At 51.9% G+C, this 24,881-nt stretch overlaps 1 protein-coding gene across 1 annotated transcript in view; it reads right to left on the bottom strand.

The window, feature by feature from the left end:
- The window catches only part of Nwd1 (NACHT and WD repeat domain containing 1), a 55,894-nt gene extending 33,515 nt beyond the window's left edge, over positions 1–22,379 (bottom strand). The window contains 6 exon segments of the mRNA XM_059244701.1: positions 3,236–3,433; positions 9,238–9,396; positions 10,224–10,341; positions 11,933–12,092; positions 13,564–13,767; positions 21,110–22,379. Of these exon segments, the coding sequence (XP_059100684.1) occupies positions 3,236–3,433; positions 9,238–9,396; positions 10,224–10,341; positions 11,933–12,092; positions 13,564–13,767; positions 21,110–22,257 (1,987 nt within the window). The 5' untranslated portion in view covers positions 22,258–22,379.
- Between the last annotated feature and the right edge of the window lie 2,502 nt (positions 22,380–24,881).

Here is a 24,881-nt window from a genome sequence, read left to right as displayed (position 1 = left end):
ATAGTCATTTTATGTTCTCCACTTAGTAAGAAGGCCCCACAGTTCATGTGTTTTTATCTGAGCATATAGTTATCTACACCATCCCCAGAGCAGAGAGAGACAGAGACAGAGAGAGACAGAGACAGAGATTATACCCATGCTCACACAAGGAGACTATTTTCTCACAGCCTTACAGTTGGAGATGTCCTAGTACTAGTCAATGACATAAGAGTAGAAACACATTCTTCTAGGTGTTGCCTCTAATAGGAAGAGGTCCACCAGCCCCACCCCCCTTTCCCCCTCCTCACTGGCTGTAATGTCACTACGATGGTAAGTGCTGCAGCAGCCATTGTCCTTGTCCCAACACCCTAGGGATGCCGTTTGTTTGTGCTGTGCTCAGTGGAAAGATGGGGCACACTGTGTGGGCTCCGGTTCAAGTGCTCCACTTGGATCCTTCTAATCAGCACAGCCATTCTTACTAGACTCCTTTGCTAAAAGTTCTCAGCACAGCACCGCTGAGTCATTTCCCCGTGGGCCTCTGGGCGTTGACATTTTCTATTGTGGAGAGAAGTTGCCTGGGGAGTGAGACGGAAAGAACTGGAGCCCTGAGTGGGTCTCACAATGATGAGAGATAACGTGAACAGCAGAGAAAAGGAGGGAAAAGGAGGAGGGTGGGTGGGTGAGGGTCATAGTTACAGGGTGAGCTGGTAAGTGGCTGTGAGCACCGGGAGAGAGGAGAGAGCATTGTGGTGACATATTGTGTACCCTAATAAAATTTACCTGAAGATCAGGAGCAGCCACAAGATTAAACATAGAGGCCAGGCAGTGGTGGCACACACCTTTAATCCTAGCACTTGGGAGGCAGAGATCTGTCTGGATTTCTGTGAGTTCAAAGCCACTCTGGCTGGGCCATGGTGGCGCACGCCTTTAATCCCAGCATTCGGGAGGCAGAGCCAGGCAGATCTCTGTAAGTTCAAGGCCAGCCTGGTCTATAGAGCATGATCCAGGACAGGCACCAAAACAACATGGAGAAACCCTGTCTGGGGGGGGGCAGCCACCCTTGATTACATGAGATTGACTCAGTTTAAGAGAGAAACAAAGCCAGGCAGTGGTGGTGCACACCTTTAATCCCAGCACTAGGAAGGAAGTAATATGGTTGGGTGGAGAAAGGTATATAAGGCGTGAGGAGACAGGAACTAAAGCTTTTTCGGCTGGATCCCTTTTGGCTGAGGACTCAGAGACATTCAGTCAGAGGATTTGTGGAGTTGGCGAGGTGAGAAGTAGCTGTGGCTTGTTCCTTTGTCTCCCTGATCTTTCAATATCTGGCTCTGGGCTTTTTATTAAAAGACCGATTCAAGATTCGTGTTACAGAGCATGGGTGGGGGAGCCTGGTGAGGGGAGTGGGAGAGTGAGGACAGTGGTGGTGGGAGACATGGGGGGGGGCGCTGCAGAGACAGCTCAGCTCTGCTCTTTCAGAGGACCTGGTTCAGTTCCCAGCACCCACATCAGGCAGCTCACAGCTCCAGGAGATCCGACAGCCTCTTCTGGCCTCTATGGGAATCCCCATACATGTGTAACACACACACACACACACACACACACACACACACACACACACACAGAGATAATTTTTTTAAAAAATCCACCTGCCTTTGCTAAGGTTAAAGGTGTGCACCACCACCACTCAGCCTAAGAAATCTTAAAAAAGAATAGATATAAGGTGGCAACGTGGATACTGAAGGAAAGTATGATGGAAGGACGGATGGATGGGTGGGTGGGTGGGTGGAGTGTGTGTGCACATGTGGGTGATGGATGGATTGTGTGTGCACAGGTGGGTGGATGGATGGATTGTGTGTGCACAGGTGGGTGGATGGATGGATTGTGTGTGTGCACAGGTGGGTTATGGATGGATTGTGTGTGCACAGGTGGGTGGATGGATGGATTGTGTGTGCAAGGTGGATGGATGGATTGTGTGTGCACAGGTGGGTGGATGGATGGATTGTGTGTGTAAGGTGGATGGATGGATTGTGTGTGCACAGGTGGGTGGATGGATGGATTGTGTGGGCACAGGTGGGTGGATGGATGGATTGTGTGTGTGCACAGGTGGGTGGATGGATGGATTGTGTGTGCACAGGTGGGTTATGGATGGATTGTGTGTGTAAGGTGGATGGATGGATTGTGTGTGCACAGGTGGGTTATGGATGGATTGTGTGTGCACAGGTGGGTTATGGATGGATTGTGTGTGTAAGGTGGATGGATGGATTGTGTGTGCACAGGTGGGTTATGGATGGATTGTGTGTATAAGGTGGATGGATGGATTGTGTGTGCACAGGTAGATGGATGGATTGTATGTGCACAGGTAGATGGATGGATTGTGTGTGTAAGGTGGATGGATGGATTGTGTGTGCACAGGTGGGTGGATGGATGGATTGTGTGTGCACAGGTGGGTGGATGGATGGATTGTGTGTGTGCACAGGTGGGTTATGGATGGATTGTGTGTGCACAGGTGGGTTATGGATGGATTGTGTGTGTAAGGTGGATGGATGGATTGTGTGTGCACAGGTGGGTGGATGGATGGATTGTGTGTGCACAGGTGGGTGGATGGATGGATTGTGTGTGTGCACAGGTGGGTTATGGATGGATTGTGTGTGCACAGGTGGGTTATGGATGGATTGTGTGTGTAAGGTGGATGGATGGATTGTGTGTGCACAGGTGGGTGGATGGATGGATTGTGTGTGCAGAGGTGGGTGGATGGATGGATTGTGTGTGCACAGGTGGATGGATGGATTGTGTGTGCAGAGGTGGGTGGATGGATGGATTGTGTGTGCACAGGTGAGTAGGTGGGTGACATAGTGACAAGGTGTGTCAAACCCTAAGGCCTCTTTCCCCCTGGCATTCTAGTGTGAAGTCTTAGCCCGGTCCCTGTCATCCGTCAGGGTGGCCAGCTTCACTCTACACTTGCAGACTGCCTGGCATGCCCCTCCAGCTTGTGGGACGCTGTAGCCAGCAGCTCTCTGGGACAGAACCTCAGAGGCATCTGCCAGCTCCAGGCTCATTAGCAGTATTTACAGCAGTAATCTACAGTCCCCAGGGACAGAGAAGGCCTAGTCATGAGACAGCAAGGGAGGGTCCCAGTGGCACCTGGGGCCTCCGGTCTGGCAGAGGGGAGCCCCAGAGAGCAGCCCCAAATATCTGGCATCTGGTCCCCCGGGTACACAGTGAGCTGGTGTGTTTTTGTGATGTTGGGGACACTCACCTTTGTGACACCCAGTGAGAGTGGCTCGAAGCGGTCCCCCGGGTGGCTGTAGGAATCCTGCCAGGGGCACCAGCATTGGGTGTGGGCAGGCACGGAACCAGCTCTGGGCTTGTTGGCACAGCTGCCCGATCATCGCTGGATGCGACGTAGCAAAGAAAAGGAGCCTGGCCAGAAGCTCGGTGTACAGGACGCTGTTCTCTGCAATAAAAAGAGGTGTGTCACCTCCTGGCTGAACCTTGCCACACCCATGAGCCCCAACTCTTACAGGACCGCAGACGAGAAGCTGGGACACCTCAACCCCAGGCCCTGTCACCCTTCCTGCCTCGCTGTCTGTGTCCATCCATCCCCCTGCCTCCTGGACACAGAATAGCTGCCAGCCACCAGGCTCTGCTGACCGTGCTCCCTCTGCCTGGAGCTCTTCCTCAAGGCAGGGATTCTCCTCCAAGGGCACCTCTCCATCAATGAGTTAATTAAACTAATTATTCATTTTGTTATTGCCCAGATCAGCCTTGACTCCTGGGCTCAAGAGAGCCTCTCACTGCAGCTCCCCAAGTGGCTGAGATCCAGGTGGACGGGTGAGTAGGTGGGATGAGGAAGCAGGAGGATGGACCGATTGGTGTGTGTGGGTGTTGATGGATGGGAAGTAGGTGGATGGATGGAAAGGTGGGTGGTGGGTGGGAAGATGTGCGAATGTGAGGGTGGGAGGCTGACGGATGGATGGGCAGACTGGTAAAGTGTGGAGGGAAGACTGGAAGGGTGGATAGACGAACAGACGGAAGAAGAAAGACAAGGGGAGTGGGAGGGTCAGTGGATAGGTGAACTGTGCCCGCTTTCAAATGCCACCTCCGTCAAACTCACTCCCTGACTCCAGCCCAGTCCTCCCACCCCAGGCTGCGGTTTGACTTCCTCTCTGGAGTCCATTTGGCAGCCCTCAGCCCCCACCCCGCTCTTCAGTTAGCCAGGTGCGTCATCCGCCTGGCTACTGATGCACAGCACATTCACCCAGTGGGCACTTCTGTTCAGTGTGGTGGCACATGCCTGGTATCCCATCTCTCGGGAGGCTCAGACAGCAGGATTAAGAGTTCAAAGCCAGGTTCAGCTGAATATCATGATCCTGACCGAGAAAGGGCAGAGGCTAGGGATTACCAGTGGGTAAAGGTGCTTGCTGCCATGCCTGATGACCTGAGTTCGATACGCAGGACCCAGGAGAGAGCCAACTCCCTCAGCTGTCCTCTGACTTCCCCACACAAGAGTAGCTAACCACGTGGGCACACACAAACAGAACACTTTTGAAATGGAGGGGGCTGAAGAGAATTCTCAGTGGTTTCGAACATGCACCCACAACCAGGTGGCTCACATCTGCCTGTAATTCAAACTCCATGGATCCAACTACTCTACCTGGTATGGACACCTGCACACACATAGAAAAATAAAAATAAAAATGGAGGATCAGAAACAGATCCATGAAAACCACCCTGGAGCCTGCGACACCGGCTGGAAAATACTGTCCCTACCGGCCTGCCAGGCTCCAAAAATGCACGGAAATGCTCTGGGAACACACACTGCCGTAGCGCCCTCTGTTGGCGATATTTTCACCGCACCCTACCCCCTGCTTGGGGCACCACGGATTGTAAACAAAGGAGTTTTTTTTTTTTACAAAGATCTTGCTTGTGTGTGTGTGTGTGTGTGTGTGTGTGTGTGTGTGTGTGTGTGTGTGCGCGTTGGGGGTGGCTCAGCAGGTAGAGCGCTCCCCCAGCATACACAAAGCCCTGAGCTCCAGTCCCAGCACCATATGAACCAGCAGTGGTGGTACATGGTCGCCATCCCAGCACTTGGGAGGCAGAGGCAGGAGGATCAGGGTTCAAGGTCATCCTTCAACACACAGAGTTCAAAGCCAGACTAGAACACACGAGACTCTGCCTCAAACAATTTACAGGAAGTATGCAGAGCTTTCAGGTTCTTAGAGCAGCCCAAGAGGAGAATCCAGGACCTGGGGAGGGCGATGGGGAAGAGGAGGGAGGGTGGTGATGATTCTGCAGCTATGGAGAGGACCTAACGCCACAGAGTGTCTAAGCAGGTGACAGCTGGCCAAGTGCCAGCCTTACAATCACGGGAATTCAAGTTTGATCCCAGCACCCTGGCAAAAGCCCAGCCTGGTGGTGCGTACCGTAACTGCGGAGGCAGAGACAGGCGGATCTCTGGAGCGCAACGGGCCATCAAAGACACGCCTGACACATCTATCAGGAACACCCACACATGACACACACACACATCAGAAATATCAGATATACATATTAGACACAAACACATCTTATACATACACACACATGCCAGACACACATCAGGCACACAGAAGTCAGTGACACCCACTGGACACACTTATCTGACACATTTATAAGTCACACCCAGATGTGTGGCTTGCCAAACTCTAAGATTAAATACTTTAAAAACTATATCTTTTAACGGGGCACGGTGGCACCCACCTAGATTTCCAGTACTCGGGAGGCAGAGGCAGGTGGGTTCGAGGCCAGCCTGGTCTACAGAGCCAGTTCCAGGACAGCCAGGGCTACACAGAGAAACCTTGTCTTGAAAAACCAAAAGACAAAAACAAAAACAAAAAAACCCACCCACCTTTTTTTAATTGTTTGACAGTTTAATTCTTTAAATTTCACTTCATTTCTTTCTTTGTGTGTGAGTGTGTGCATGCAGACACATGTACATATACCCTGGTGCATGTGCAGAGGTCAGAGGACAACCTATGGGAATCACTTTTCTCCTCCTACCGTGGGGGTCCCAGGATCGAACTCAGGTCATCAGGCTTGGCAGCAAGCGTCTTTATCTGGTGAGCCGTGGAAGAGGAGCCTCCACTTCACTTTGTGAGGTAAGAGCTCTCACTGAACCTGAGCTGACATATTCAGCTAGACTGGGATCTGCCTGACTGTACCCCTAACTCTGGGGCTGCAGGTGAGCTTTGAGGTGGGGCTGGGGATCTGAACTCAGGTCCTCAGGCTTGGACAAGCGAACATTTTACTAACTGAGCCATGTCCCAGGACCTATGCTCTTCCTCCTCCTGCTCCTCCTCCTCCCCCTCCCCCTTCTCCTCCTGCTCCTGCTCCTCCTACTCCTCCTCCCCCTCCTCCTCCTGCTCCTCCCCCTCCTCCTGCTCCTCCTCCTCCCCCTCCTCCTCCTGCTCCTCCTCCTTCTTCTTCTGAAGGAGGCCTGCACCTCCAACTCCATCTCCACTCTTCTGATCTATTCTTGCTTTGGGTCATCAACTCCCTGGCTTCATCAAGTTGCAAGAACACAGTGCCCTGTGGCATTTGGCTGCCCTGGTGCCAACAGGATCCCGCAGAACCGGACCTGAGACAATAATCAACCAGAGCACACTGCCCCAGGGCGGCTCAGCTTTCCTTTGTTCCTTCCCTGTGAACCCCAAGACTACAGTGAGCTCCTCACATGGATAGACTGCTGGTGCGGCCATACTGAGGACAAAGTCCATTCTTGTGTTCACTGTCATTCTTTGGGTTTTTGTTGTTGTCATTGTTCCTTTGTTTGAGCCAGGGTTTCTCTGTGTAGTTTTGGTGCCTGTCCTGGAACTCACTCTGTAATCCAGGCTGGCCTCGAACTCACAGAGATCTGCCTGCCTCTGCCTCCTGAGTGCTGGGATTGAAGGTGTGCCACCACGCCAGGCTCTGTCTGTTTTTGTTGCTGTCAGAGTCTCACGTAGCCCAGGCTGACTTGAACTTGCTAAATTTGAAGTTAGCTGAGGAAGACTCTGAACTCCTAATCCTCCTGCCTCAGTCTCCTGAGTGCTGGGAAGCCAGGAGTGTGCCGATGCACAGGCTTGCTGCCCAGCTTGTCTCCTGTCAAGTCAGGTGGAAAGCTGGGGTTTCCTTTGGGAAGCTCCGGTGTTGGGGCTCTGGCCTGGGATTCCAGCACCGAGCTCAATCTCAGCTCCCCTGCCCCCCATTTTACTTCCAAATAAAATACCATCTTGGGGCAGGCAGGAGGGCTCAGCGGCAAAGGCAATGGCCATCAACCCGGCCACACATGATAGAAGAGAAGAACTGAACTCTGCAGTTTTGTCCTCTGACCTCCACACACGCACTGTGGCACATACACTCACATAACACATGAATGTACTTAAATAAATAAGAAGTAACACATAAAACAAGAACCATCTGAAGCACCTACTGGCAAGCCTGCGAGATCCTTCCTGCCCGGATGAAGGGGTAATTTTTATAAAGCTGCACAAGGTGGCTCACATACACCTGTAGTCACAAGACCGAGGCAGGGGCATCACAGCTTTGAGGCCAGCCTGAATTACAGAGTGAGAGTCTGTCTTGAAAGGAAGGAAAGACAATCTTCATAGAGCATGAGCTTCTCTCCCGTGTGTGCACACATGTGCGTGGTTTTGCTCAAGCAGGATCTCACACCATAGCTCACGCTGGCCTGGAACTTACTATGTGGTCCAGGCAAGCATCAAATTTGCAATAATTCTCCAGCCTCAGTTTCCTGAGGTCTGGGAAAACAGGTGCATCTGCCCCATAGCCTACAGTGATTATTCTGTGTGTGTTGTATGATCATGTGTGCATGCTACATGTGTGAAAATATGCATGCTCGTGTGTGTATGTTCATGTGTGCATGTCTCTGTGTGTGTGCTCATGTGTACACATTTGCATTCCTGTGTGTGTATGCTCAGGTGTGTCGTGTGTGTGTATGTTTATGTGTGCATGTGTGCAGTTTGTGTGTGTATGCTCATGTGTTCATGTTTGCATGCTCATATGTGTGCATGTGTGTGCATATGTATGTGCACGTGTGTATGGTGCCAGAGATCACCATCAGGTGACTTTCCTTGATTCTGGTATCAGGATCTCACTGACCCTGGAGCTCACAGGTTCCGCTGGCCAGCAAGACCCAGTGATCCTCCTGCCTCCACTCGACACCCAGCACTGCAATTGCAGATGTGCAGCCCCACAGCTGGCTTTTTACCTGAGTGCTGGGGATCTGAAGTCAAGTCCGTTTCTCACGGACTTTGCTGACTGAGCCGTCTTCCCGACCCCTGTGATTATTCTCATCTATTCCATCAATTAAAAACCTATGGAACAGCGGGCGGTGGTGGTGCACGCCTTTAAACCCAGCACTGGGGGGGCAGAGGCAGGCGGATCTCTGTGAATTTGAGGCCAGCCTGGTCTACAGAGTGAGTTCTGGTACAGCCAGGGCTACACAGAGAAACCCTGTCTTGAACAACAAAAAAAGAAAAGAAAAAAAATTCATGGGACTTATTTTTCTCTCCTGTCACTTAAGTTTGGGTACAATTCTCTTTATTTCCCTGAAATACTTCCTGTCTAGACTTGTCTAGAGGAAAACGCGGGTCCAGAGGGACAGCACTGGTTTTTCAGATTTTGTCCCAAAGTTCTTCCTGACTGCATTCCAAATTCTACAAGTTAGTAGACAAGAAAGTGACACAGTGGGTGGGTAGACAGAGACACACAGAGGTGGGAGGGTGGGGGATGGATGGGAGAGTGGGGGGATGGGTGGGAGGGTAGGAGGATGGGTGGGGGGTATGGGTAAATGATGCATGAATGGAAGGTGGGGATTGATGGGTAGATGGGCCAGGCGGTGGTGGCACACGCCTTTAATCCCAGCACTCGGGGAGGCAGAGGCAGGCAGATCTCTGTGAGTTCAAGGCCAGCCTGGTCTACAGAGTGAGATCCAGGAAAGGCACAAAGCTACATAGAGAAACCCTGTCTCGAAAAACAAACAAACAAACAAACAAAGAAACAAAATGATGGGTAGATGGGTAGATGGATAGACAGATAGATGGATGGGTGGATGGATGGATGGATGGATGGATGGATGGATGGATGGATGGGTAGATAAGTGAATCATTGACAGATGGAAGTATAGGTTGGTGAAAAATCAACTTGCAGTTCCCTGGGTTTCTGAGGTTTCTGGAGAGCAGTGCAGAGCATACCCTCCTGTCAGGCCAGGACACTCACCCATGCCCCGGAGCTCCACAGCAGGGCGGCACAGCTGGAGGGCTTCTCTGACCAGAACAACCTCAGGAGAGTCCATGTGAGGGGCACACATGTCAAAGTCGTCCAGCAGGTCCTCAATGCCCCCAGAGATGCCCCGGCAGGAGATCCAGCTCATGTTCCCTGTGGAGGACAAGGAATGAGGAATGTAGGAGCCCTTGCTTACTGCTGTCTCATTCTGAGGGTATGAGAATGGCCGCCCTTTCTCCCTGGGGTTCTTGAACTCCGAAGTTCTGGCACTGAGGCTGATGGTTTCTGTGATGGGCACTGAGCTGTGATTGATAGAACATGACCTGGCCTCCACCCCAGATGCTGCTAACACCTCAGAAATGTCTCCAGGATTTGCCAAGTGTCTCCTGGAGGAAGAATGTCCTTTGAAAATCACAGGTATGAGTGTGGGTGGGAAAATAAGTGGATGGAATAGATATGCAAACAACCATCCATCCACCCATCCATCCACTCATCCGTCTTTCCATCTGTCATATATATCAATATATACATAGACCCATCTATCATTCTATTAATCCATTTATCGATCTACCCATCTACTCATATACCTGTCTGTCTGTCCATCCATCTATATCTATATCCACTCATCGATATATCAGTTTATCTATCCATTCATTTATCTGCCACACCTTTATTGGCTTAACTCTGTAGTTTTCCCTTCAGTGCCAACTTCCATTCACCCATCCTTACACACCTCTATCTCTCATCCATTCATCCAGCTTTCTGTCCATTCATCTATTCATCCATCTGTCCACCTTCTCAAAGGAAGAATGTCCTTTGAGAATCACAGGTATGCGTGTGTGTGTGTGTGTGTGTGTGTGTGTGTGTGTATGGATGGGTGGATGGATAGATGGATGGGTGGATAGATGGGTGGGTGGATGGATGGGTGGATGGATGGATGAATGGATGGGTGTGTGGGGGACATCTATGACAACCCTTACCCAGCACCTCCTGCTTCAGCTCCTCCATGCGGCCCGCGTGCAGCAGATGGAAGGGCAGTTCTGTCAGCTTCCTCCGGTTGGCGACTGTGCCTGAGAACCACAGTGGCTGCGGGGCCACCTGGTGGAGGTGGGGAGGGAGGGAGATGAGCTTGGGCTCGAACTCAAGTACTTTCCTTCACTCCACGAACACTGGCCAAGCTGGCACCATGTGGTGCTGAGGGGATGGGAACATAGTGGCCAACAGAGCTACCCACCACCCCACAGCTGGGCTGGGCCCGATGGAGGGACCGGGGCTTGAGCATTTCTAGGATGAGGCATGGCAGGGAAACGGGAAAGTTCTGCTGAAGGTGGGACATTGGAGCTGGGCCTTGGAGGACAAGTAGGAGTCTGGTAAAATACGTCAGAGCAGTGACATTGCCAGGCACAGAACGGCGTCCAAGCTATGGACGCCAAGGCACACGTGGAAGGACCAGGTGGACGTGCATGCGAGGCTGACGGGGGTGAGGGCGTGCTGCTCTTTGGTCTCTTCTCTGTGTGTGTGTGTGTGTGTGTATGTGTGTGCGCATTCGGTGCACACGTGTGCATGCACAGGGCAGAGGTAGATATCATAACTCTTCCTCAATTGTGCTCCACGTGACTTTCTGAGACAGGCTCACACTGAACCACATCAACTGTGGTAAACAGACTGGCCATCATCTAGCCCCAAACAGCCACCGAATTCCCCATCACAGGCTTTTTGTTTTGTTTGAGACAGGGTCTCACTATACAACCCTGGCTGTCCTGGAACTCGCTTTGTAGCCCAGGCTGGCCTCAAACTCACAGAGACCCACCTGCCTCTGCCTCCCGAGTGCTGGGATTAAAGGCGTGCGCCATCACCGCCTGGCAGTGTCTGCCTTTTTATTTAAGGTTTCTTTTATTTTATGTATATGGGTGTTTTGCCTACATGTATGCCTGTGCACCACATGGGTATAGTGTTCATGGAGGCCAGAAGAGGGCATTGGATTCCCTGGAACTGGAGTTACAGATGTGAGCAGCCATGTAGGTGCTGGGAATCAACCCCGGATCCTGGGCAAGAGCACCCAGTGCTCCTTTTGCTTGTTTTTGGTTTTTGAGACAGGGTTTCTCTGTGTAGCCCCGGCTGTCCTGGAATTCTCTCTGTAGACCAGGCTGGCCTCGAACTCACAGAGATCCTCCTGCCTCTGCCTCGAAAGTGCTGGGATTAAAGGAGTGCCCACCACAGCTGGGCTGCAGCAGAGTGCTCTTAACTGCTGAGCCATTTCTCCAGTGCCTGGCTTTTTTATGTGGGTTCAAATATTCAGCCAAGATGCAAGTCTTCACGTAAAGAAGAGTCACAGCTCTGTCCTCAGGCGCAGCCGAGGAGACACCTGTGGACAGCGGGGAGGCTGTACCTTCCCAGCTGAGCAGCTGACAGGGTGGGATGTGGGAAATCTTCATCAAGTCCCGGTGCTGATTGACATTTTGATTTTAACCTCATCAATGGCAAGAGGGCTACACCCCATAAATACTTAGTGCACACACCCACCATGTCTCCGAGCCCTGAACCCAGAATGACATTCTGGGGCTAACGGAGCACCTCAAAGCTGTGGAAGAGGCCTGAAGTGGCTTTGGAGGGTGTTTTGAGTGGGAGAGAAGGAAAAGGACAGCCATGTCAGGGGATGCTCTGGGAATGGAGTGGCAGGTGGCCTCACCTTGCGGTCCAGGTTTAGGGGCTTCCCCACGAGTGGCAAGGTGATGAGTTTCTTGGTGCCCTGGCTCCAGGCTCCAGAGAAGAATTCAGCTAGCACGCCGTGTCTCTTGGATCTCTCAGTCCCAGACAGGTATCGAACCTGGATCACCTTGGACAGCTGTCTGTGGAGAAAGGGCACAGGCTGGTGGCCCAGGGGACAGTGCAAATGCAGAGGCTGTCTGTCCACTCCATGTCCTGTTTTCACTTAACACTGGTCTCTGAAATGGCCCTGCTTTTTTATTTCTCTTTTTTCCCTTAAAAAGTTTTGCCTCTGGCTGGGTGGTGGTGGCCCATGCCTTTAATCCCAGCACTCGGGAGGCAGAGGCAGGCAGATCTCTGTGAGTTTGAGGCCAGCCTGATCTACAGAGCAAGATTCAGGACAGGTACCAAAACTACACAGGGAAACCTTGTCTCGGAAAAAAAAAAAAGTACATAAAAAGTTTTGCTTCTGAGGGCAACGAGATGGCGCAGTAGACAGAGGTGCTTGCCACCAAGCCTCGTGGTCGGAGTTCAATCCCTGCCTCTTATGTCGCAGGAGGAGAGAACTAACTCCCACAGATTGTCCTCTGACCTCCACACACACACCAGGGCACACACCCACACCTACATGCATACAGACATAATGAGTAAATGTAAAAAAGAACCTTTGATCTGGTGTGGTGGGTGGCACAAGACTGCCACTGTAGCTCCTCAGAGGCAGGAGGGTCACAAGCTGAAGCCATGCGTGGCTAGGCTGAATTGGGAGCTCAAAACCAGCCCGGGCAACTTAACAAGACATCACAGCAAATCAAAAATGAAAAGAGGCTGGGAAGGCGGCTTAGTGGATAAAGTGCTCACTCTGCAAGCATAAGGATCTGAGTTCAAACCCCAGCACACACGTGAAAGCCTGGTGAGGTGGGAAGCACCTGCAATCCCAGAGCTCGAGAGGGAGCAGAAACAGCAGGAGTCTAGGAGGCTTGTTATACAGCCAGTATGGCTGAATTGGTGATCTTCAGGTTCAGTGAGAGACCCTCTCTCTAAATACAAGTGTGACAGAAGTCAAACCTGAGGTCAACGTCTGTCCTTCATAAATGCACACATAGGTGAGGGCACCACAGACAAATGCATAACACACACACACACACACACACACACACACACACACACACTGAAAAAAAGGTTTGGAGTGTGGCTCAGGGTGGAGGCCCTGCCTAGAATCCCTAGTGAGGGCTGGGGGAGTGGATCAGGGGTGGAGCCCCTGCCTAGAATCCCCCAGTGAGGGGCTGGGGGCGTGGCTCAGGGGTGGAGCCCCGCCTAGGATCCCCAGTGAGGGGCTGGGGGCGTGGCTCAGGGGTGAAGCCCCCGCCTAGAATCCCCCCCCACACCGTGAGGGCTGGGGGCGTGGCTCAGGGGTGGAGCCCTGCCTAGAATCCCATAGCACCTCACACAACACTCAAACAAACACACAAAACAGACAAATTAGGTATGTATAGTTAGCACTGGGACTGGTTTGTGCTAGATTGCCTGAATACCCCAAAAGAGGAAGTCCAGGATTTGCTTGGGAGCCTTTGCTCTCAGGGTCCCACAAAGAAAGTGTCCCTTCTCAGGGCCTACCTCTGCGCGATGGCCAGCAGCGTGCAACCATCCACAGGCCTCCTAGTCAAGCAGTGTCCCAGGTCCCGGCGGAGCCGCACCCACAGCAGGGGTGGGAAGCGCAGGAGCTCCTTGCTGGGCGGTGTCCAGTCCCGGTACACGACCTGCAGGACCTCATCATCCAAAGACAACACGTCCTTCAGCTCCGCCTCCGAGAGACCGTACCTGTGGAGCGAGGGGACCAGCCCTGTGATGAGGATGCGCAGGGACCATGTGTGCAACTTCTGACAGGGAACCTCCAGCACAGACCACTGCAGATGACTCCCCTTCGCACACAGCTGCAGAGTCTGCACAGGCCACTCTCCAGGCTCGGGGTGGGGTGAGGGGGTGTCAGTAGGGCATGGTGACACACCTCTGTCATCCCAGCACAGGGAAGTACAGGCAGGAGGATCTGGCGCTCCAGGTCATCCTTGGCTACATAGTGAGTTCCAGGACAGCCTGGGCTACATGAGAGTCTGTCTTAAAATTTTTTCAAAAGGGATGAAGAGCAGGGCATTGGTGGAACTCACCTTTATCCCAGAACCCAGGAGGCAAAAGTAGGCAGATCTCTGAATTCAAGGACAGCCTGGTCTACAGAGAGAGTTCCAGGACAGCCAGCGCTACACAGAGAACCCTGTCTTAACAAACCAAAACCAGCCGGGCGGTGATGGCACATGCCTTTAATCCCAGCATTCAGGAGGCAGAGCCAGGCGGATCTCTGTGAGTTTGAGGCCAGCCTGGTCTCCAAAGCAAGTTCCAGGAAAGGCGCAAAGCTACACAGAGAAACTCTGTCTCGAAAAACCAAAAAAACCAAAAAACAAAAACCCAGGCTGGAGAGATGCCTCAGTGGTTAAGAGCCTGTCAGAAGGGATGGAGTTCAAGCTTGCAAGTCAGGCTGCTCACAGCTACCTGCACCTCCAGCTCCTGGGGATCTGACCTGCAGTGAGGCACACAGACATGGACACACCTACATGAATAAATATTTTAGAGCAGGGTGTGGTGGCACATGTCTTTAATCCCAGCACTTGGGAGGCACAGGGAGACCGATCTCTGTGAGTTCAAGGCCAGCCTGATCTATGTAGCAAGTTCCAGGACAGACAGGGCTATGTAGAAGGACCATATTTCAAAAATATGGTCTAAAGCTGACTATGTCAGGCTAAAGCTGACATAGATGGACATATACATTTAGTATGCACAGAACACATGTGTTCATTATATGGCACCTATAGTCCATATTATGTCCGTGTCAGGCATAGATTGTAGAACTTACTGTATTGGGCTGAGAATGTGGCTCAGAGGGCAGAAGGCACCAGTTGCCAACTCTAACAGTCTAGTTCAATCTCTGGGACCCACATGGTGGAAGGAGAGAACTGACTCCTGTAAGCAGAAGCAGGTGGATCTCTGTGAGTTCAAGGCCAGCCTGGTCTACAAAGTGAGCTCCAGGCCAACCAGGCCTACATAATGACATCCTGTCTCAAAAAACCTACAGTTTGAGGCTGGAGAGATGACTCAGTGGTTAAGAGCACTGGCTGTTCTTCCAGAGGTCCTGAGTTCAATTCCCAAAAGCTACATGGTGGCTCACAACCACCCGTAATGAGATCTGGCATACGTGCAGACAGAACACTGCATACATAATAAATAAATAAATGTTTTTAAAAACCCTAAAATTTGTTATACTATATTAATATATTAATAGTTGGATTAGTCCTATATTAGTATTACCAACATAATATGTTAAATATAATAATATATTAGGAATATAGTATGTTGAGTATAATATATTACTATGATACCAATATAATGTCAGTTATGTTCCCACATTATGCCATATTAATAATTTTATATTGCTCACATTATACTATTCTGTTACTTGAAAATGTCACTGATAAATTCATACCAGCCACATAATTACTGTGTCATCTCTGCTTGTGAATTTCATGGAGTTCTATGCTACATGTATGTGCATGTGTCTCTCTAGGGTACACTGACTATCCTCTTACTCTAGACTGCTGAGCAGAGCCCCTGGACCACTCACGGATGCCAAGGACAGCTCTTGCCCTGTAAGTGACGGTACCTGCAGACTCTGTCACGACTCCCCCAGGGCTGAATGTTCTGCAGTAAGGATCTCATTTTTTTTCTTTTACAGATTTATTTTATTGTGAGTTCCGTGTGTGGGTGTCTTAGACTGCTTTGGTTTGTGATAAAGCACTGACCAAAAGCACCTTGGGGAGTAGTGAGACACGGTGGCGCACACCTTTAATCCCAGCACTTGGGCGGCAGAGGCAGGCGGATCTCTGTGAGTTCGAGGCCAGCCTGGTCTACAGAGCAAGTTCTAGACCAGCCAAGGCTACAGAGTGAGACCTTATCTAAAAAACATAAAGGAAAAGAAATGCAACTCAGAGAGGAAAATGTTTGCTTACAGGTCACGGTTCATCCCCGGGAACCAGGGCAGGCGCTCAAGGCAGGTACCCGAAGCCCAGGGCTGGCACCGCCCACAGTGGGCTGGGCCCACCTATCAATCAGGAATTAAGAAAATGCTCCACAGACTTGCCCACCGGCCGCTTGGACAGGGCAATTCTTCGCCTGGGGTCCCCTCTGCTGGGGTGTGTCAGACTGACCACCAAGATCAGCCACTAGAGGTATCAGCATGTGAGCGCAGTACCCTCGAGCACCAGAAGAGGGCGCTGGAGTCCATGTGGCCTTGAGGACTTGGGTGCTGGGAACAGAAGCTGGGTCCTCGTATGAGCAGCCAGTGCTCTTAACCATTGAGCCATCTCTCCAGTCCAGGGACCTCTTTCTTTGAGTCAGCTCTGCCTTGTGGGCACATCTTTTTCCACCACCCTGCGCTTTACCATGGGAACAAGGCATGTTCTCGTGGAGGTGCCTGGACTCTGATCGCCCTTCGGGGCCGCCTGCCACGCTCCCTACCGGTGTGAGCCTCGGCCCCTTAAGGCACCAGTTAGTTTCTGTCTCCCTGAATTTGGGTATTGGAACAACAAACCAGGAGAACAGTGCCTGGTCCCCAGCTCATGAGCTCACAGGTCCCCCGAAGCTCTGGGCCAGCCGACGTTCTCAGGGGCAGAGGGAGGGCAGCAGACTCGCCGGTGTTCAGAGACGCCAATCCACAGAACCTTCCAATTTCAATAACAACTTGGTTTCTTCCGTGCAGACTTGAAGCACTGTTTGCCCCACGGTGTCTCATGCAGAGACAATCAGCCCGTCGTGGGATCTGGGGTTCAATATGCATTCTAGGGGACATCTCTGGAACCAGCTGGAAGGCGGTTCCCGCAGCTTCACGATGGAATGACGCTCTTGCTTCTTCGTGTTTGTTTACTGTTGTTTGAGACAAGGTTTTGCTCTGTAGCCCAGGCTGGCCCAGAACTCACCAACCTCCTAGCTTAGCTTCTCAGGTGCTGGGGTGACAGGTATGCACTGCCATGCCTGGCACCTTGAGTTCTTTGATTTTACTTCTCTCCATTCTTTGTGCACGTGTGTGTTGTGGGGGGCAGGAGGGGAAGGCACGTGTGTATGGTGTGCACATGTGTAGGCCTGCATGTGGGAGCTCAGGGTTCATGACAGAAATCATCCTCAGTGGCTTGTCCACCTTATTCACTGAGACGGGTTCTGTCAGTCAAATCCAGAGCTCACCAGTCTTGTCAGCCAGCTTGCAACTTCCAACCACAGGTGGGGCACCACACCCACTGGCATTTGTGTGAGTCTAGGGATCCGAATACTGCTCTTTGTGCAAGTGCCTTCCCCACTCAGCCTCCAGGGCCTTATCTATTCATGATGGTGAGTGGATTTGTTTCACACATACACACGTTCATACACACACGTGAACCCACACACATGTACTTTCACACAAGCATGCATGCATGCACACACATGCACACACACCCAAGCAGGGCTGATCACTGCCATTTTGAATTTCTAGCGATAAAGACCCGAAAGGGCACAGTCCAAGAATGAAAATGTCTCAGCGTCAGAGATGGCGGCTCACACACTAAATAAATAAAGACAGCCCCCAGAGACTGTTCTGCTTTTATCTCCGTATGAGACATCTACAAAACGTCGGTTTACTGTGAAGTGGGAAAAGGCCCTCACCAGAACTCAACCATTGCCAGCATCTATATCCCTCCACTCTGTCCACAGGACACCAGGAGACCTAGAGTCGGCTGTGGAGCCCCTCTGTGGAATTGTTTAGTATCTGCGGAGAACCTGAGCCCACAAGCAGACCCAAGTCCTCACTCCGTGAAACAGAAACCCACCCTGTGCACTTGGTGTGGACACACACAGTCTGTTTATTTGATGTGTATGTGTGTTTTGCCTGCATGAGTTTATGTGCACCACACACTTGCCTGGTGGCAAGTTGTGAGCTGCAAAATACAGGGACCAAACCCTGGTCCTCTGTAAGAGAAGTGTGTGCTCTTAACCCCTTAGCCATCTCTCCAGCCTGTTTATCTATCTATCTATCTATCTATCTATCTATCTATCTATCTATCTATTATTTATTTATGTATTTATTTATTCTGAGACAACGTCTCATGTAACCCAGGCTAGCTTCAATCTCTTTCTTTCTTTCTTTCTTTCTTTCTTTTTTTTTTTTTTTTTTTTTGGTGTTTTTGAGACAGGGTTTCCCTGTGCAGCTTTGCGCCTTTCCTGGAACTCACTTGGTAGCCCAGGCTGGCCTCGAACTCACAGAGATCCGCCTGGCTCTGCCTCCCAAGTGCTGGGATTAAAGGCGTGCGCCACCACCGCCCGCCCTTAGCTTCAATCTCACTATGTATCCAAGTATAACTCTGAACTCCTGATCCCCCTGCCTCCACCTCCCAAGTGCTGGGATGACAGCTGTGCACCATCACATCTGGTTTATATGGTGCTGGATGGAATCCAGGCCTCCATGTTGCTAGACAAGCACTCTTACCAACTAAACTACAGGCACTCTGCCCACTGAGCGACAAGCACTCTACCAACTAAACTACAAGCACTCTGCCCACTGAGCGACAAGCACTCTACCAATTGAGCTCCGTCTACTACTGAGCCTCAAGCACTCCACCGTGAGCTTCGGCTGAAGCACTTCCTAAGTTTTCTGAACCAGCAGTCGGTTGAATCCTGGGTATGGATGGTAACCTACAGAGAAGTGACTGCCCATTTCTCTTATTGCTGAGACCCAGCCTGGGGTGCTTTGTCATAGCAGCATGAACAGACTAAGACACTGAAGACCTTTTAGGACTGTATGTTGAGTGGGGTGTGTCCCCCATGCCTGGTCCCCCACGCTGATGTGGGAGTTTGGGTCATCTTTGGGAGGTGGAGCCTGGCTGGTAAAAGACAGGCAGTGGGGGAGACCCTGAGGGTTAAAACAGCTTCTGGTGTCCCCCTGTCCTGCCTGCCTGCCACGTGTGAGGAATCTGGGACACGCTCTCACTCATACAGCCCCCGACGCGACCCCGCGTGGGGGCAGGGCTCTGTGCAGACAGTGGGTCCATTGTGAGTGTGGGGCTGGAGTGTAGCTCACTGAATAAAGTGTGAGGACCTGGGCTACATCCCCAGTGATGTGAACACACTGATCACGGCAGCATGCCAGCACTGGGGAAGCAGAGACGGGCAGGTGCTTGGCTCCTTGGTGAGCCGTACCTACTTGGTGAACCCAAGGCCTGCAAGAGTCTGTGTCTCCAAAACAGAAAAAAAAAAAAAAAAAGAAAAGAAAGAAAGAAGAATGACACCACAGTCCTGCCCCTCACCCATGTGCACGTGCACATTCATTGTGAGCTACGTATTAACATCCTTGTGACTGATTTCTTGAGTTTTATGATTGTCCTGGTTTGGGTTTCAGACTGTCCTTAGCAGCTTGATGGAAAAGAAATGATGCTCATGGGGTACTCAGACAGCTCGGGGACAGTGTGTGCTCATGGGTGATGGACCCACAGACAGCACATAACAGATGTTAGATACACAGTAAACAGAAAGATGTGTGTGAGAGAGAACGATGGCTGAGACAGACTGGAACACAGTACATGTAGATGACAGGTCATTGATAGAATAGATGATGGATAATAGAGATAGACAGAATATGTAGGTCATGGATAAGGGAAAGACAGAGGCAAGGAGAATGAGCAATGGAGAGGGGGAGAGGGAGGGAGAGGGAGGGAGGGAGAGAGAGGCCAGAAAATATAACGAAGCAATGCAGCACAGCTCCAACACCAGGGGTAAAATAATCTCATGATCATCTCCAAACAGAGGCAGAGGTCATGATGAGTGACAGCCCTTGTAATAACACATCCTGGCCACAGGGAGGGAGAAGCTGGTAGGCAGACAGCCCCAGGCCACCCTGGCAAGGAAGCCACAGGCACAGGAGCTGCAGACGGCCAGTCACAGCACAGCCACGGTCACCGGCACAGAGGACCGAACGCACCTGTGCCTCCTGCTCATGCCCAGCTGGCTGTCCTCCCTCCCACACAGTCCAGGCTCAGCCTGGACACTGCTGCTGTGCTCTGGTTGGGTCCTCCCTCCTCAGTGAACAATCAAGGCAACACACACAAGCACACACAAGCACACACAAGCACAGAGGCATGCACACACATGAACAGGCATGCACACACACACACACATCACGTGAACACACACAGATATACATATACAGAGACATACACACACATGCACAGAGACATGAACACACATACATGTGCACACACACACAGAGATACACACAGACATGCACACACCCATGCATACAGGCATATACACAGGCACAGAGACATGCACAAATACAGACATACACACACACACACACACACACAGAGGGACACACATGCACATACAGAGACACACACACTCACACAGGCACAGAGACATATACACACACACAAACACACGCATGTGCCTGAGTGTGCCTGTGCATACAGACACAGACACACACGCACAGGTCAACCAGATCCAGACAATGCCTCACTAAGGCTTCCTCTCCAGCGACTCCGCATGTCAAGGCAGTCCAAGCCAGCCACCACAGGCATGAGATGATAACCGCTACATGCAACAGACCGGCCACCAGCATCGTACAGGTGCCGGCTGAAATCAGAATAAAACAAGCATGCCACTCTCTCTTCTCGTCCAACAGACAGTTTGCAACCTTAGCCAGAGCGATGTAAGACGGACATGATGGCTGAGGTTCAGCCCCACAGCACGTGCCTGACCTCCACAAAGCCCTGGTTCTGTCCAAGTCCCTGCAGAAAGGAAGGAAGAGGGGCCTGCTTGTGACTACCTGCCCAGCGGGGATCTGCAACATCCATGTGAGAGGCAGGGTGGCTGTAACCCCAGCTGGGCTCACTGGCTCCAGGGAATAAAGCTGAGAGTGAAACAGAATACTGCATCTTCCTCTGGCTCTGCATGCCACACACACATGCACCCAACCAACACAAAGGGAGAGAGGGAGAGAGGGAGGAAAGGAAGGAGGGAGGGAGGGAGAGAGGAAGGGAGGGAGGGAGGGAGGGAAGGAGGGAGGGAGGGAGGCGGGGAGGGAAGGTCGACTTACCTGGAAGACACAATGTAACCCAGCACGTGGGCCACCAGCAGCTGCCCGTGGGTCTCCTCCAGGCGGATGCAGAGCTGGTGAGTGGCTTCCTCAGCTGTGGTGGCCAAGGGCACTGGCACAGTGAACGAGGCCCACTTCCGGGCCTCCTCAAAGGCCAGCCTTAGCCGCCCTGGGTGGCCGCACTCTGGGAGGCTGGCCCAGAGGACATCCCTCTGAGCCGGGCTCAGCGTCCTCCTTTCTGCAGCCAGTAGCAGCCGGATGAGCTCCTGTCCTTGACATCCAGACAGGGCCTTCACCTCCCAGTAGGCGCTGGGGTCCTTGAGGGTCTGCTGCAGGGTGTGCAACACCTGCTGGCCTGAGCATGTAGAGAGGATGAGATGTACCTTTGGGGGACACTTGAGGGGCAGCCAGGAGAGCCTCCGAGAACGGCACGTGGAATCTAGATCATCAACTGCGTCCAGGAGCAGCACCAGGGACTCAAAGTTCCTCCGAGACACAGTGTGGAGGAGGGTGTGGAAGAAGTGGCCCACCCTGGCGTGGACCTCCAGGACCTGGGTTGGCGGCAGTGGCAGCCCGTAGGCCAGGCACAGCTGAAAGGACACGCTCCTGAGGAGGCTTCGGGCATCCAGGCTCATCTTTGATGTCCCCAACAGCCTCAGGACGGCCACCGTCTTGTGGCCAAGAAGCCTTGGTACCTGCTCGGCTAGCTTGCACATGAGGGACGTCTTCCCGATGCCCGGTGGCCCGAAGAGAACCAGCGGAGTATGGGGCCGGCTGTCATCCTGTCTGAGCCGCTGCCCCAGCTGGGCCAGGAGCTCCTGGTGGCCACAGAAGATGCTGGTGGACTCTGTACCCCGCCACAGGTGGTGGCGGATCTCCTGGTAGAGCCAGCCCAGCTCCTGTCTGGCTGACTCCAGCTCTCGAAGCTGCTCCAGGACCTGATGGTTGGTCCTGGCCACAAACTGCTCACTCAGCTCCTTCAGGTAGCGGGCATGAGCCTTATTCTTGGGATTGACCCGGTCACGGCTCCAGGGCAGGCGGTGGGACTTTAGGGCTCCAGGCTGAGCATCCAGTATGCGTTCCTTAAGGCCACTGAGAAGACTCTGGGCTCCGGTGTCCAGGCAGCCATCCGGCAGCCGATCCACCATCTTCAGAGAACAATCGTCCAAAATGTGTTTACTGAGGTCCTGTACATCTCTCAGGAAGATGGTAGCTCCCTGGTCCCCTTGTGCTGAGCTCAGGAGGCCCTGCTCGATCTCCCACTCAATGACTGCAAAACAGAACAGGAGAGATCATCAGGGTCTCCAAGGCCTGTGAGGGGCTTTGGGGAGACAGGTTCCAGACATGTCAAGGCCAACAAATGGGACATTCACATGGGGCAGCTTTGCAGAAGCCCATGTGGGATACGCACTTGTGTGTGTATGTGGGGGGGGGGGGGAAAGGGGTATTTACACATCATGCCTGTGGAGACCAGAGGCCAGCCTCTCCAGAGTCATGCCAGGATCTCAATGGCCAGCCAGCCTACCCAAAATGGTGAGCTTCGGGGTCCAGGAGAGACTTTGTCTTGAAGGAATCAGGTGAGAGTGACAAAGGGCAAGGCTGATGTCCTGCTCTGGGCTCCACGCACCTACACAGACGTGCACATTCACACACACAACCCAAAAGACTGCAGCTGGGACGGGTGGGAGTCCATTCTCTCCCTCTACCATGTGGGTCACCGGGATTGAACTCAGGTCATCGGACTTGGTGGCAAGCACCTTTACCTCCAGAGCCATCTCGCTGGCTCAGCATAAAAAGTTCTAAGTCAGTCTGGACTAAACAAGGAGACTCTGTCTCAAAAGAAAAAAAAATTAAAACCAGACAGTGCGTGATTCTGTTGATAAGAAATGTCCAGAACAGGCTCATGCATAGATAGCAAGCAGATGAATGCCTCCTACAGCCGGGCTAGGGAAACAGCCTCCTGCTAAGGTGATAGAATGTTTTGGAACTAGACCAAGGTGGCACTACACAGCATGGTGAGTATTAAACTGTTCTCTTTACAAACGGGAATTTCAGCTCTGTGAGTGTCACCTCAGTGTGTCTACTTACAGTGTCTCCCTCAAACAGTCAATCAACAAACACTCAGCTCCTGCATGTATTAGCCTCCGTGGTCCACATAGGGACTCGGCATCGAGGGTCACCTGGAAACAGGTGATAATGAATGAGACTATCCTCCCAGATATAAGTGATGGGGACAAGGTGGATGTGAAGGCAGAGAGGAAGAAGAAAGGATTATTACAGAGTGGGAGTCTTTACTAACCAGCTGGGTAGAAGTGGCAGCTGCTGTCTGGGAACAAGCTTGGCACCTCACCCATAAAGGGCCAAAGAAGATGAATCTGTCACAATCGGACAGTTCTGACATCGTAGCAAGAATGCAACAGGTGATACCCAAATGAATGTGCCTGAGAGTGTCAATGAAACTGTAGTTCAAACACAAGCTGTGGGCCAGGCTTGGCACCATTACCACAGTCGGCTGATCCCGTGCCAGGGTGTGCTGTAGCTGCCTCAGGACTCTTTTATCTTTTCAAGATTTATCTCTGTGTAGCCTCGACCGTCTGGAACTCACTCTGTAGCCCAGGCTGGCCTCGAACTCACAGAGATCCTCCTGCCTCTGTGTCCCGAGTGCTGAGATTAAAGGTGTGCACCACCACTGCCCGGCTTGTCTTTGTTTTTTAATTATGTGCAGATGTGTGTGGGTTTGTGCCTGTGAGTACGGAGTCTGGGGGCGCAGAAAAGAACTGAACTCGGGTCCTCCAGAAGAGTAGCCAGTGCTCTACTACTGCGCCATCTCCCCAGCAACGCCCCTGGACTCTTATTTTCTAGAAGCCTGAACTCATACTGGCTTGTCTCAGGAGGCTCTTGTTTTTTAGCAGCAGCCAGACCTGAGGAGTTATTTTTGAAGCCTCTCTGGGTTCAGTGAAGGCTCCCAGCTCTCCACAGATGGGAGAGCCAGGCCTTTGGAGACATTGCATTCCAGTCAAGGACAAGAGTCACCTAATGTCCCCTTCAAGGCAGGCATGAAGTCACGGGCCTGTTACCTCAGTCACTCGGGAGGCTGACGCAGGGAGATCACAGGTTCAAGGCCAGCGTGGGTGACTAAGACTCTGCCTCAAAATGGAAGACTAAAAAAAGCTGGGATGGAAGGACCTGGTATTGTCTGAATTCTAGTTAATTGCAATGCACCAATGTTAAGTTGAATTATGAGTCTTGCCGCATGTACAGCAAAACTATTTATATAAATTTCTGGGCTTGCCTAGTGTGCAGGAAGCCTTGGGATCCACCCCCAGCACCACATTCACCCGGTGTGGTGATGCACAGCTGTGTCTCGATACTCTGGAGGCAGAGGCAGGGAGATCAGGAGCTCAAAGTCATCCTTGGCTACATAACAGATTCAGGGCTGGCCTGGGCTAAGTGAGATTCTGTCCAAAAAAATAAAAAAGAAAAAGCCCTCAAGAGGCTGGGACAACGGCTCAGTGGGTGAGGAGTTTGCCATGTATTAACGAGGACACAGTTCACATCCTCAGTGCTCACAGGAAAGCTCGGTAGGCTGATAACTGACTGTCACCCAGCACACTGGAAACGAGACAGGGACTCTGTGGAGCAAGCTGGCTACCGACACTAGCTTCATCTACAAAGCGGGGTTCAGTGAGAGACTCGGCCTCAGTGTACAATCGGGAGACACCTGACAAACTCAGGCCACATGTGTGCACACCCCCACAAGTGCACCTTCGAA

The sequence above is a fragment of the Peromyscus eremicus genome, chromosome 17 (assembly GCF_949786415.1).
Source record: "Peromyscus eremicus chromosome 17, PerEre_H2_v1, whole genome shotgun sequence".
Taxonomy (NCBI): Eukaryota; Metazoa; Chordata; class Mammalia; order Rodentia; family Cricetidae; genus Peromyscus; species Peromyscus eremicus.
The sequence above is the reverse complement of the archived record's forward strand: the minus strand, read 5'-3'. Positions and strand labels throughout refer to the sequence as shown.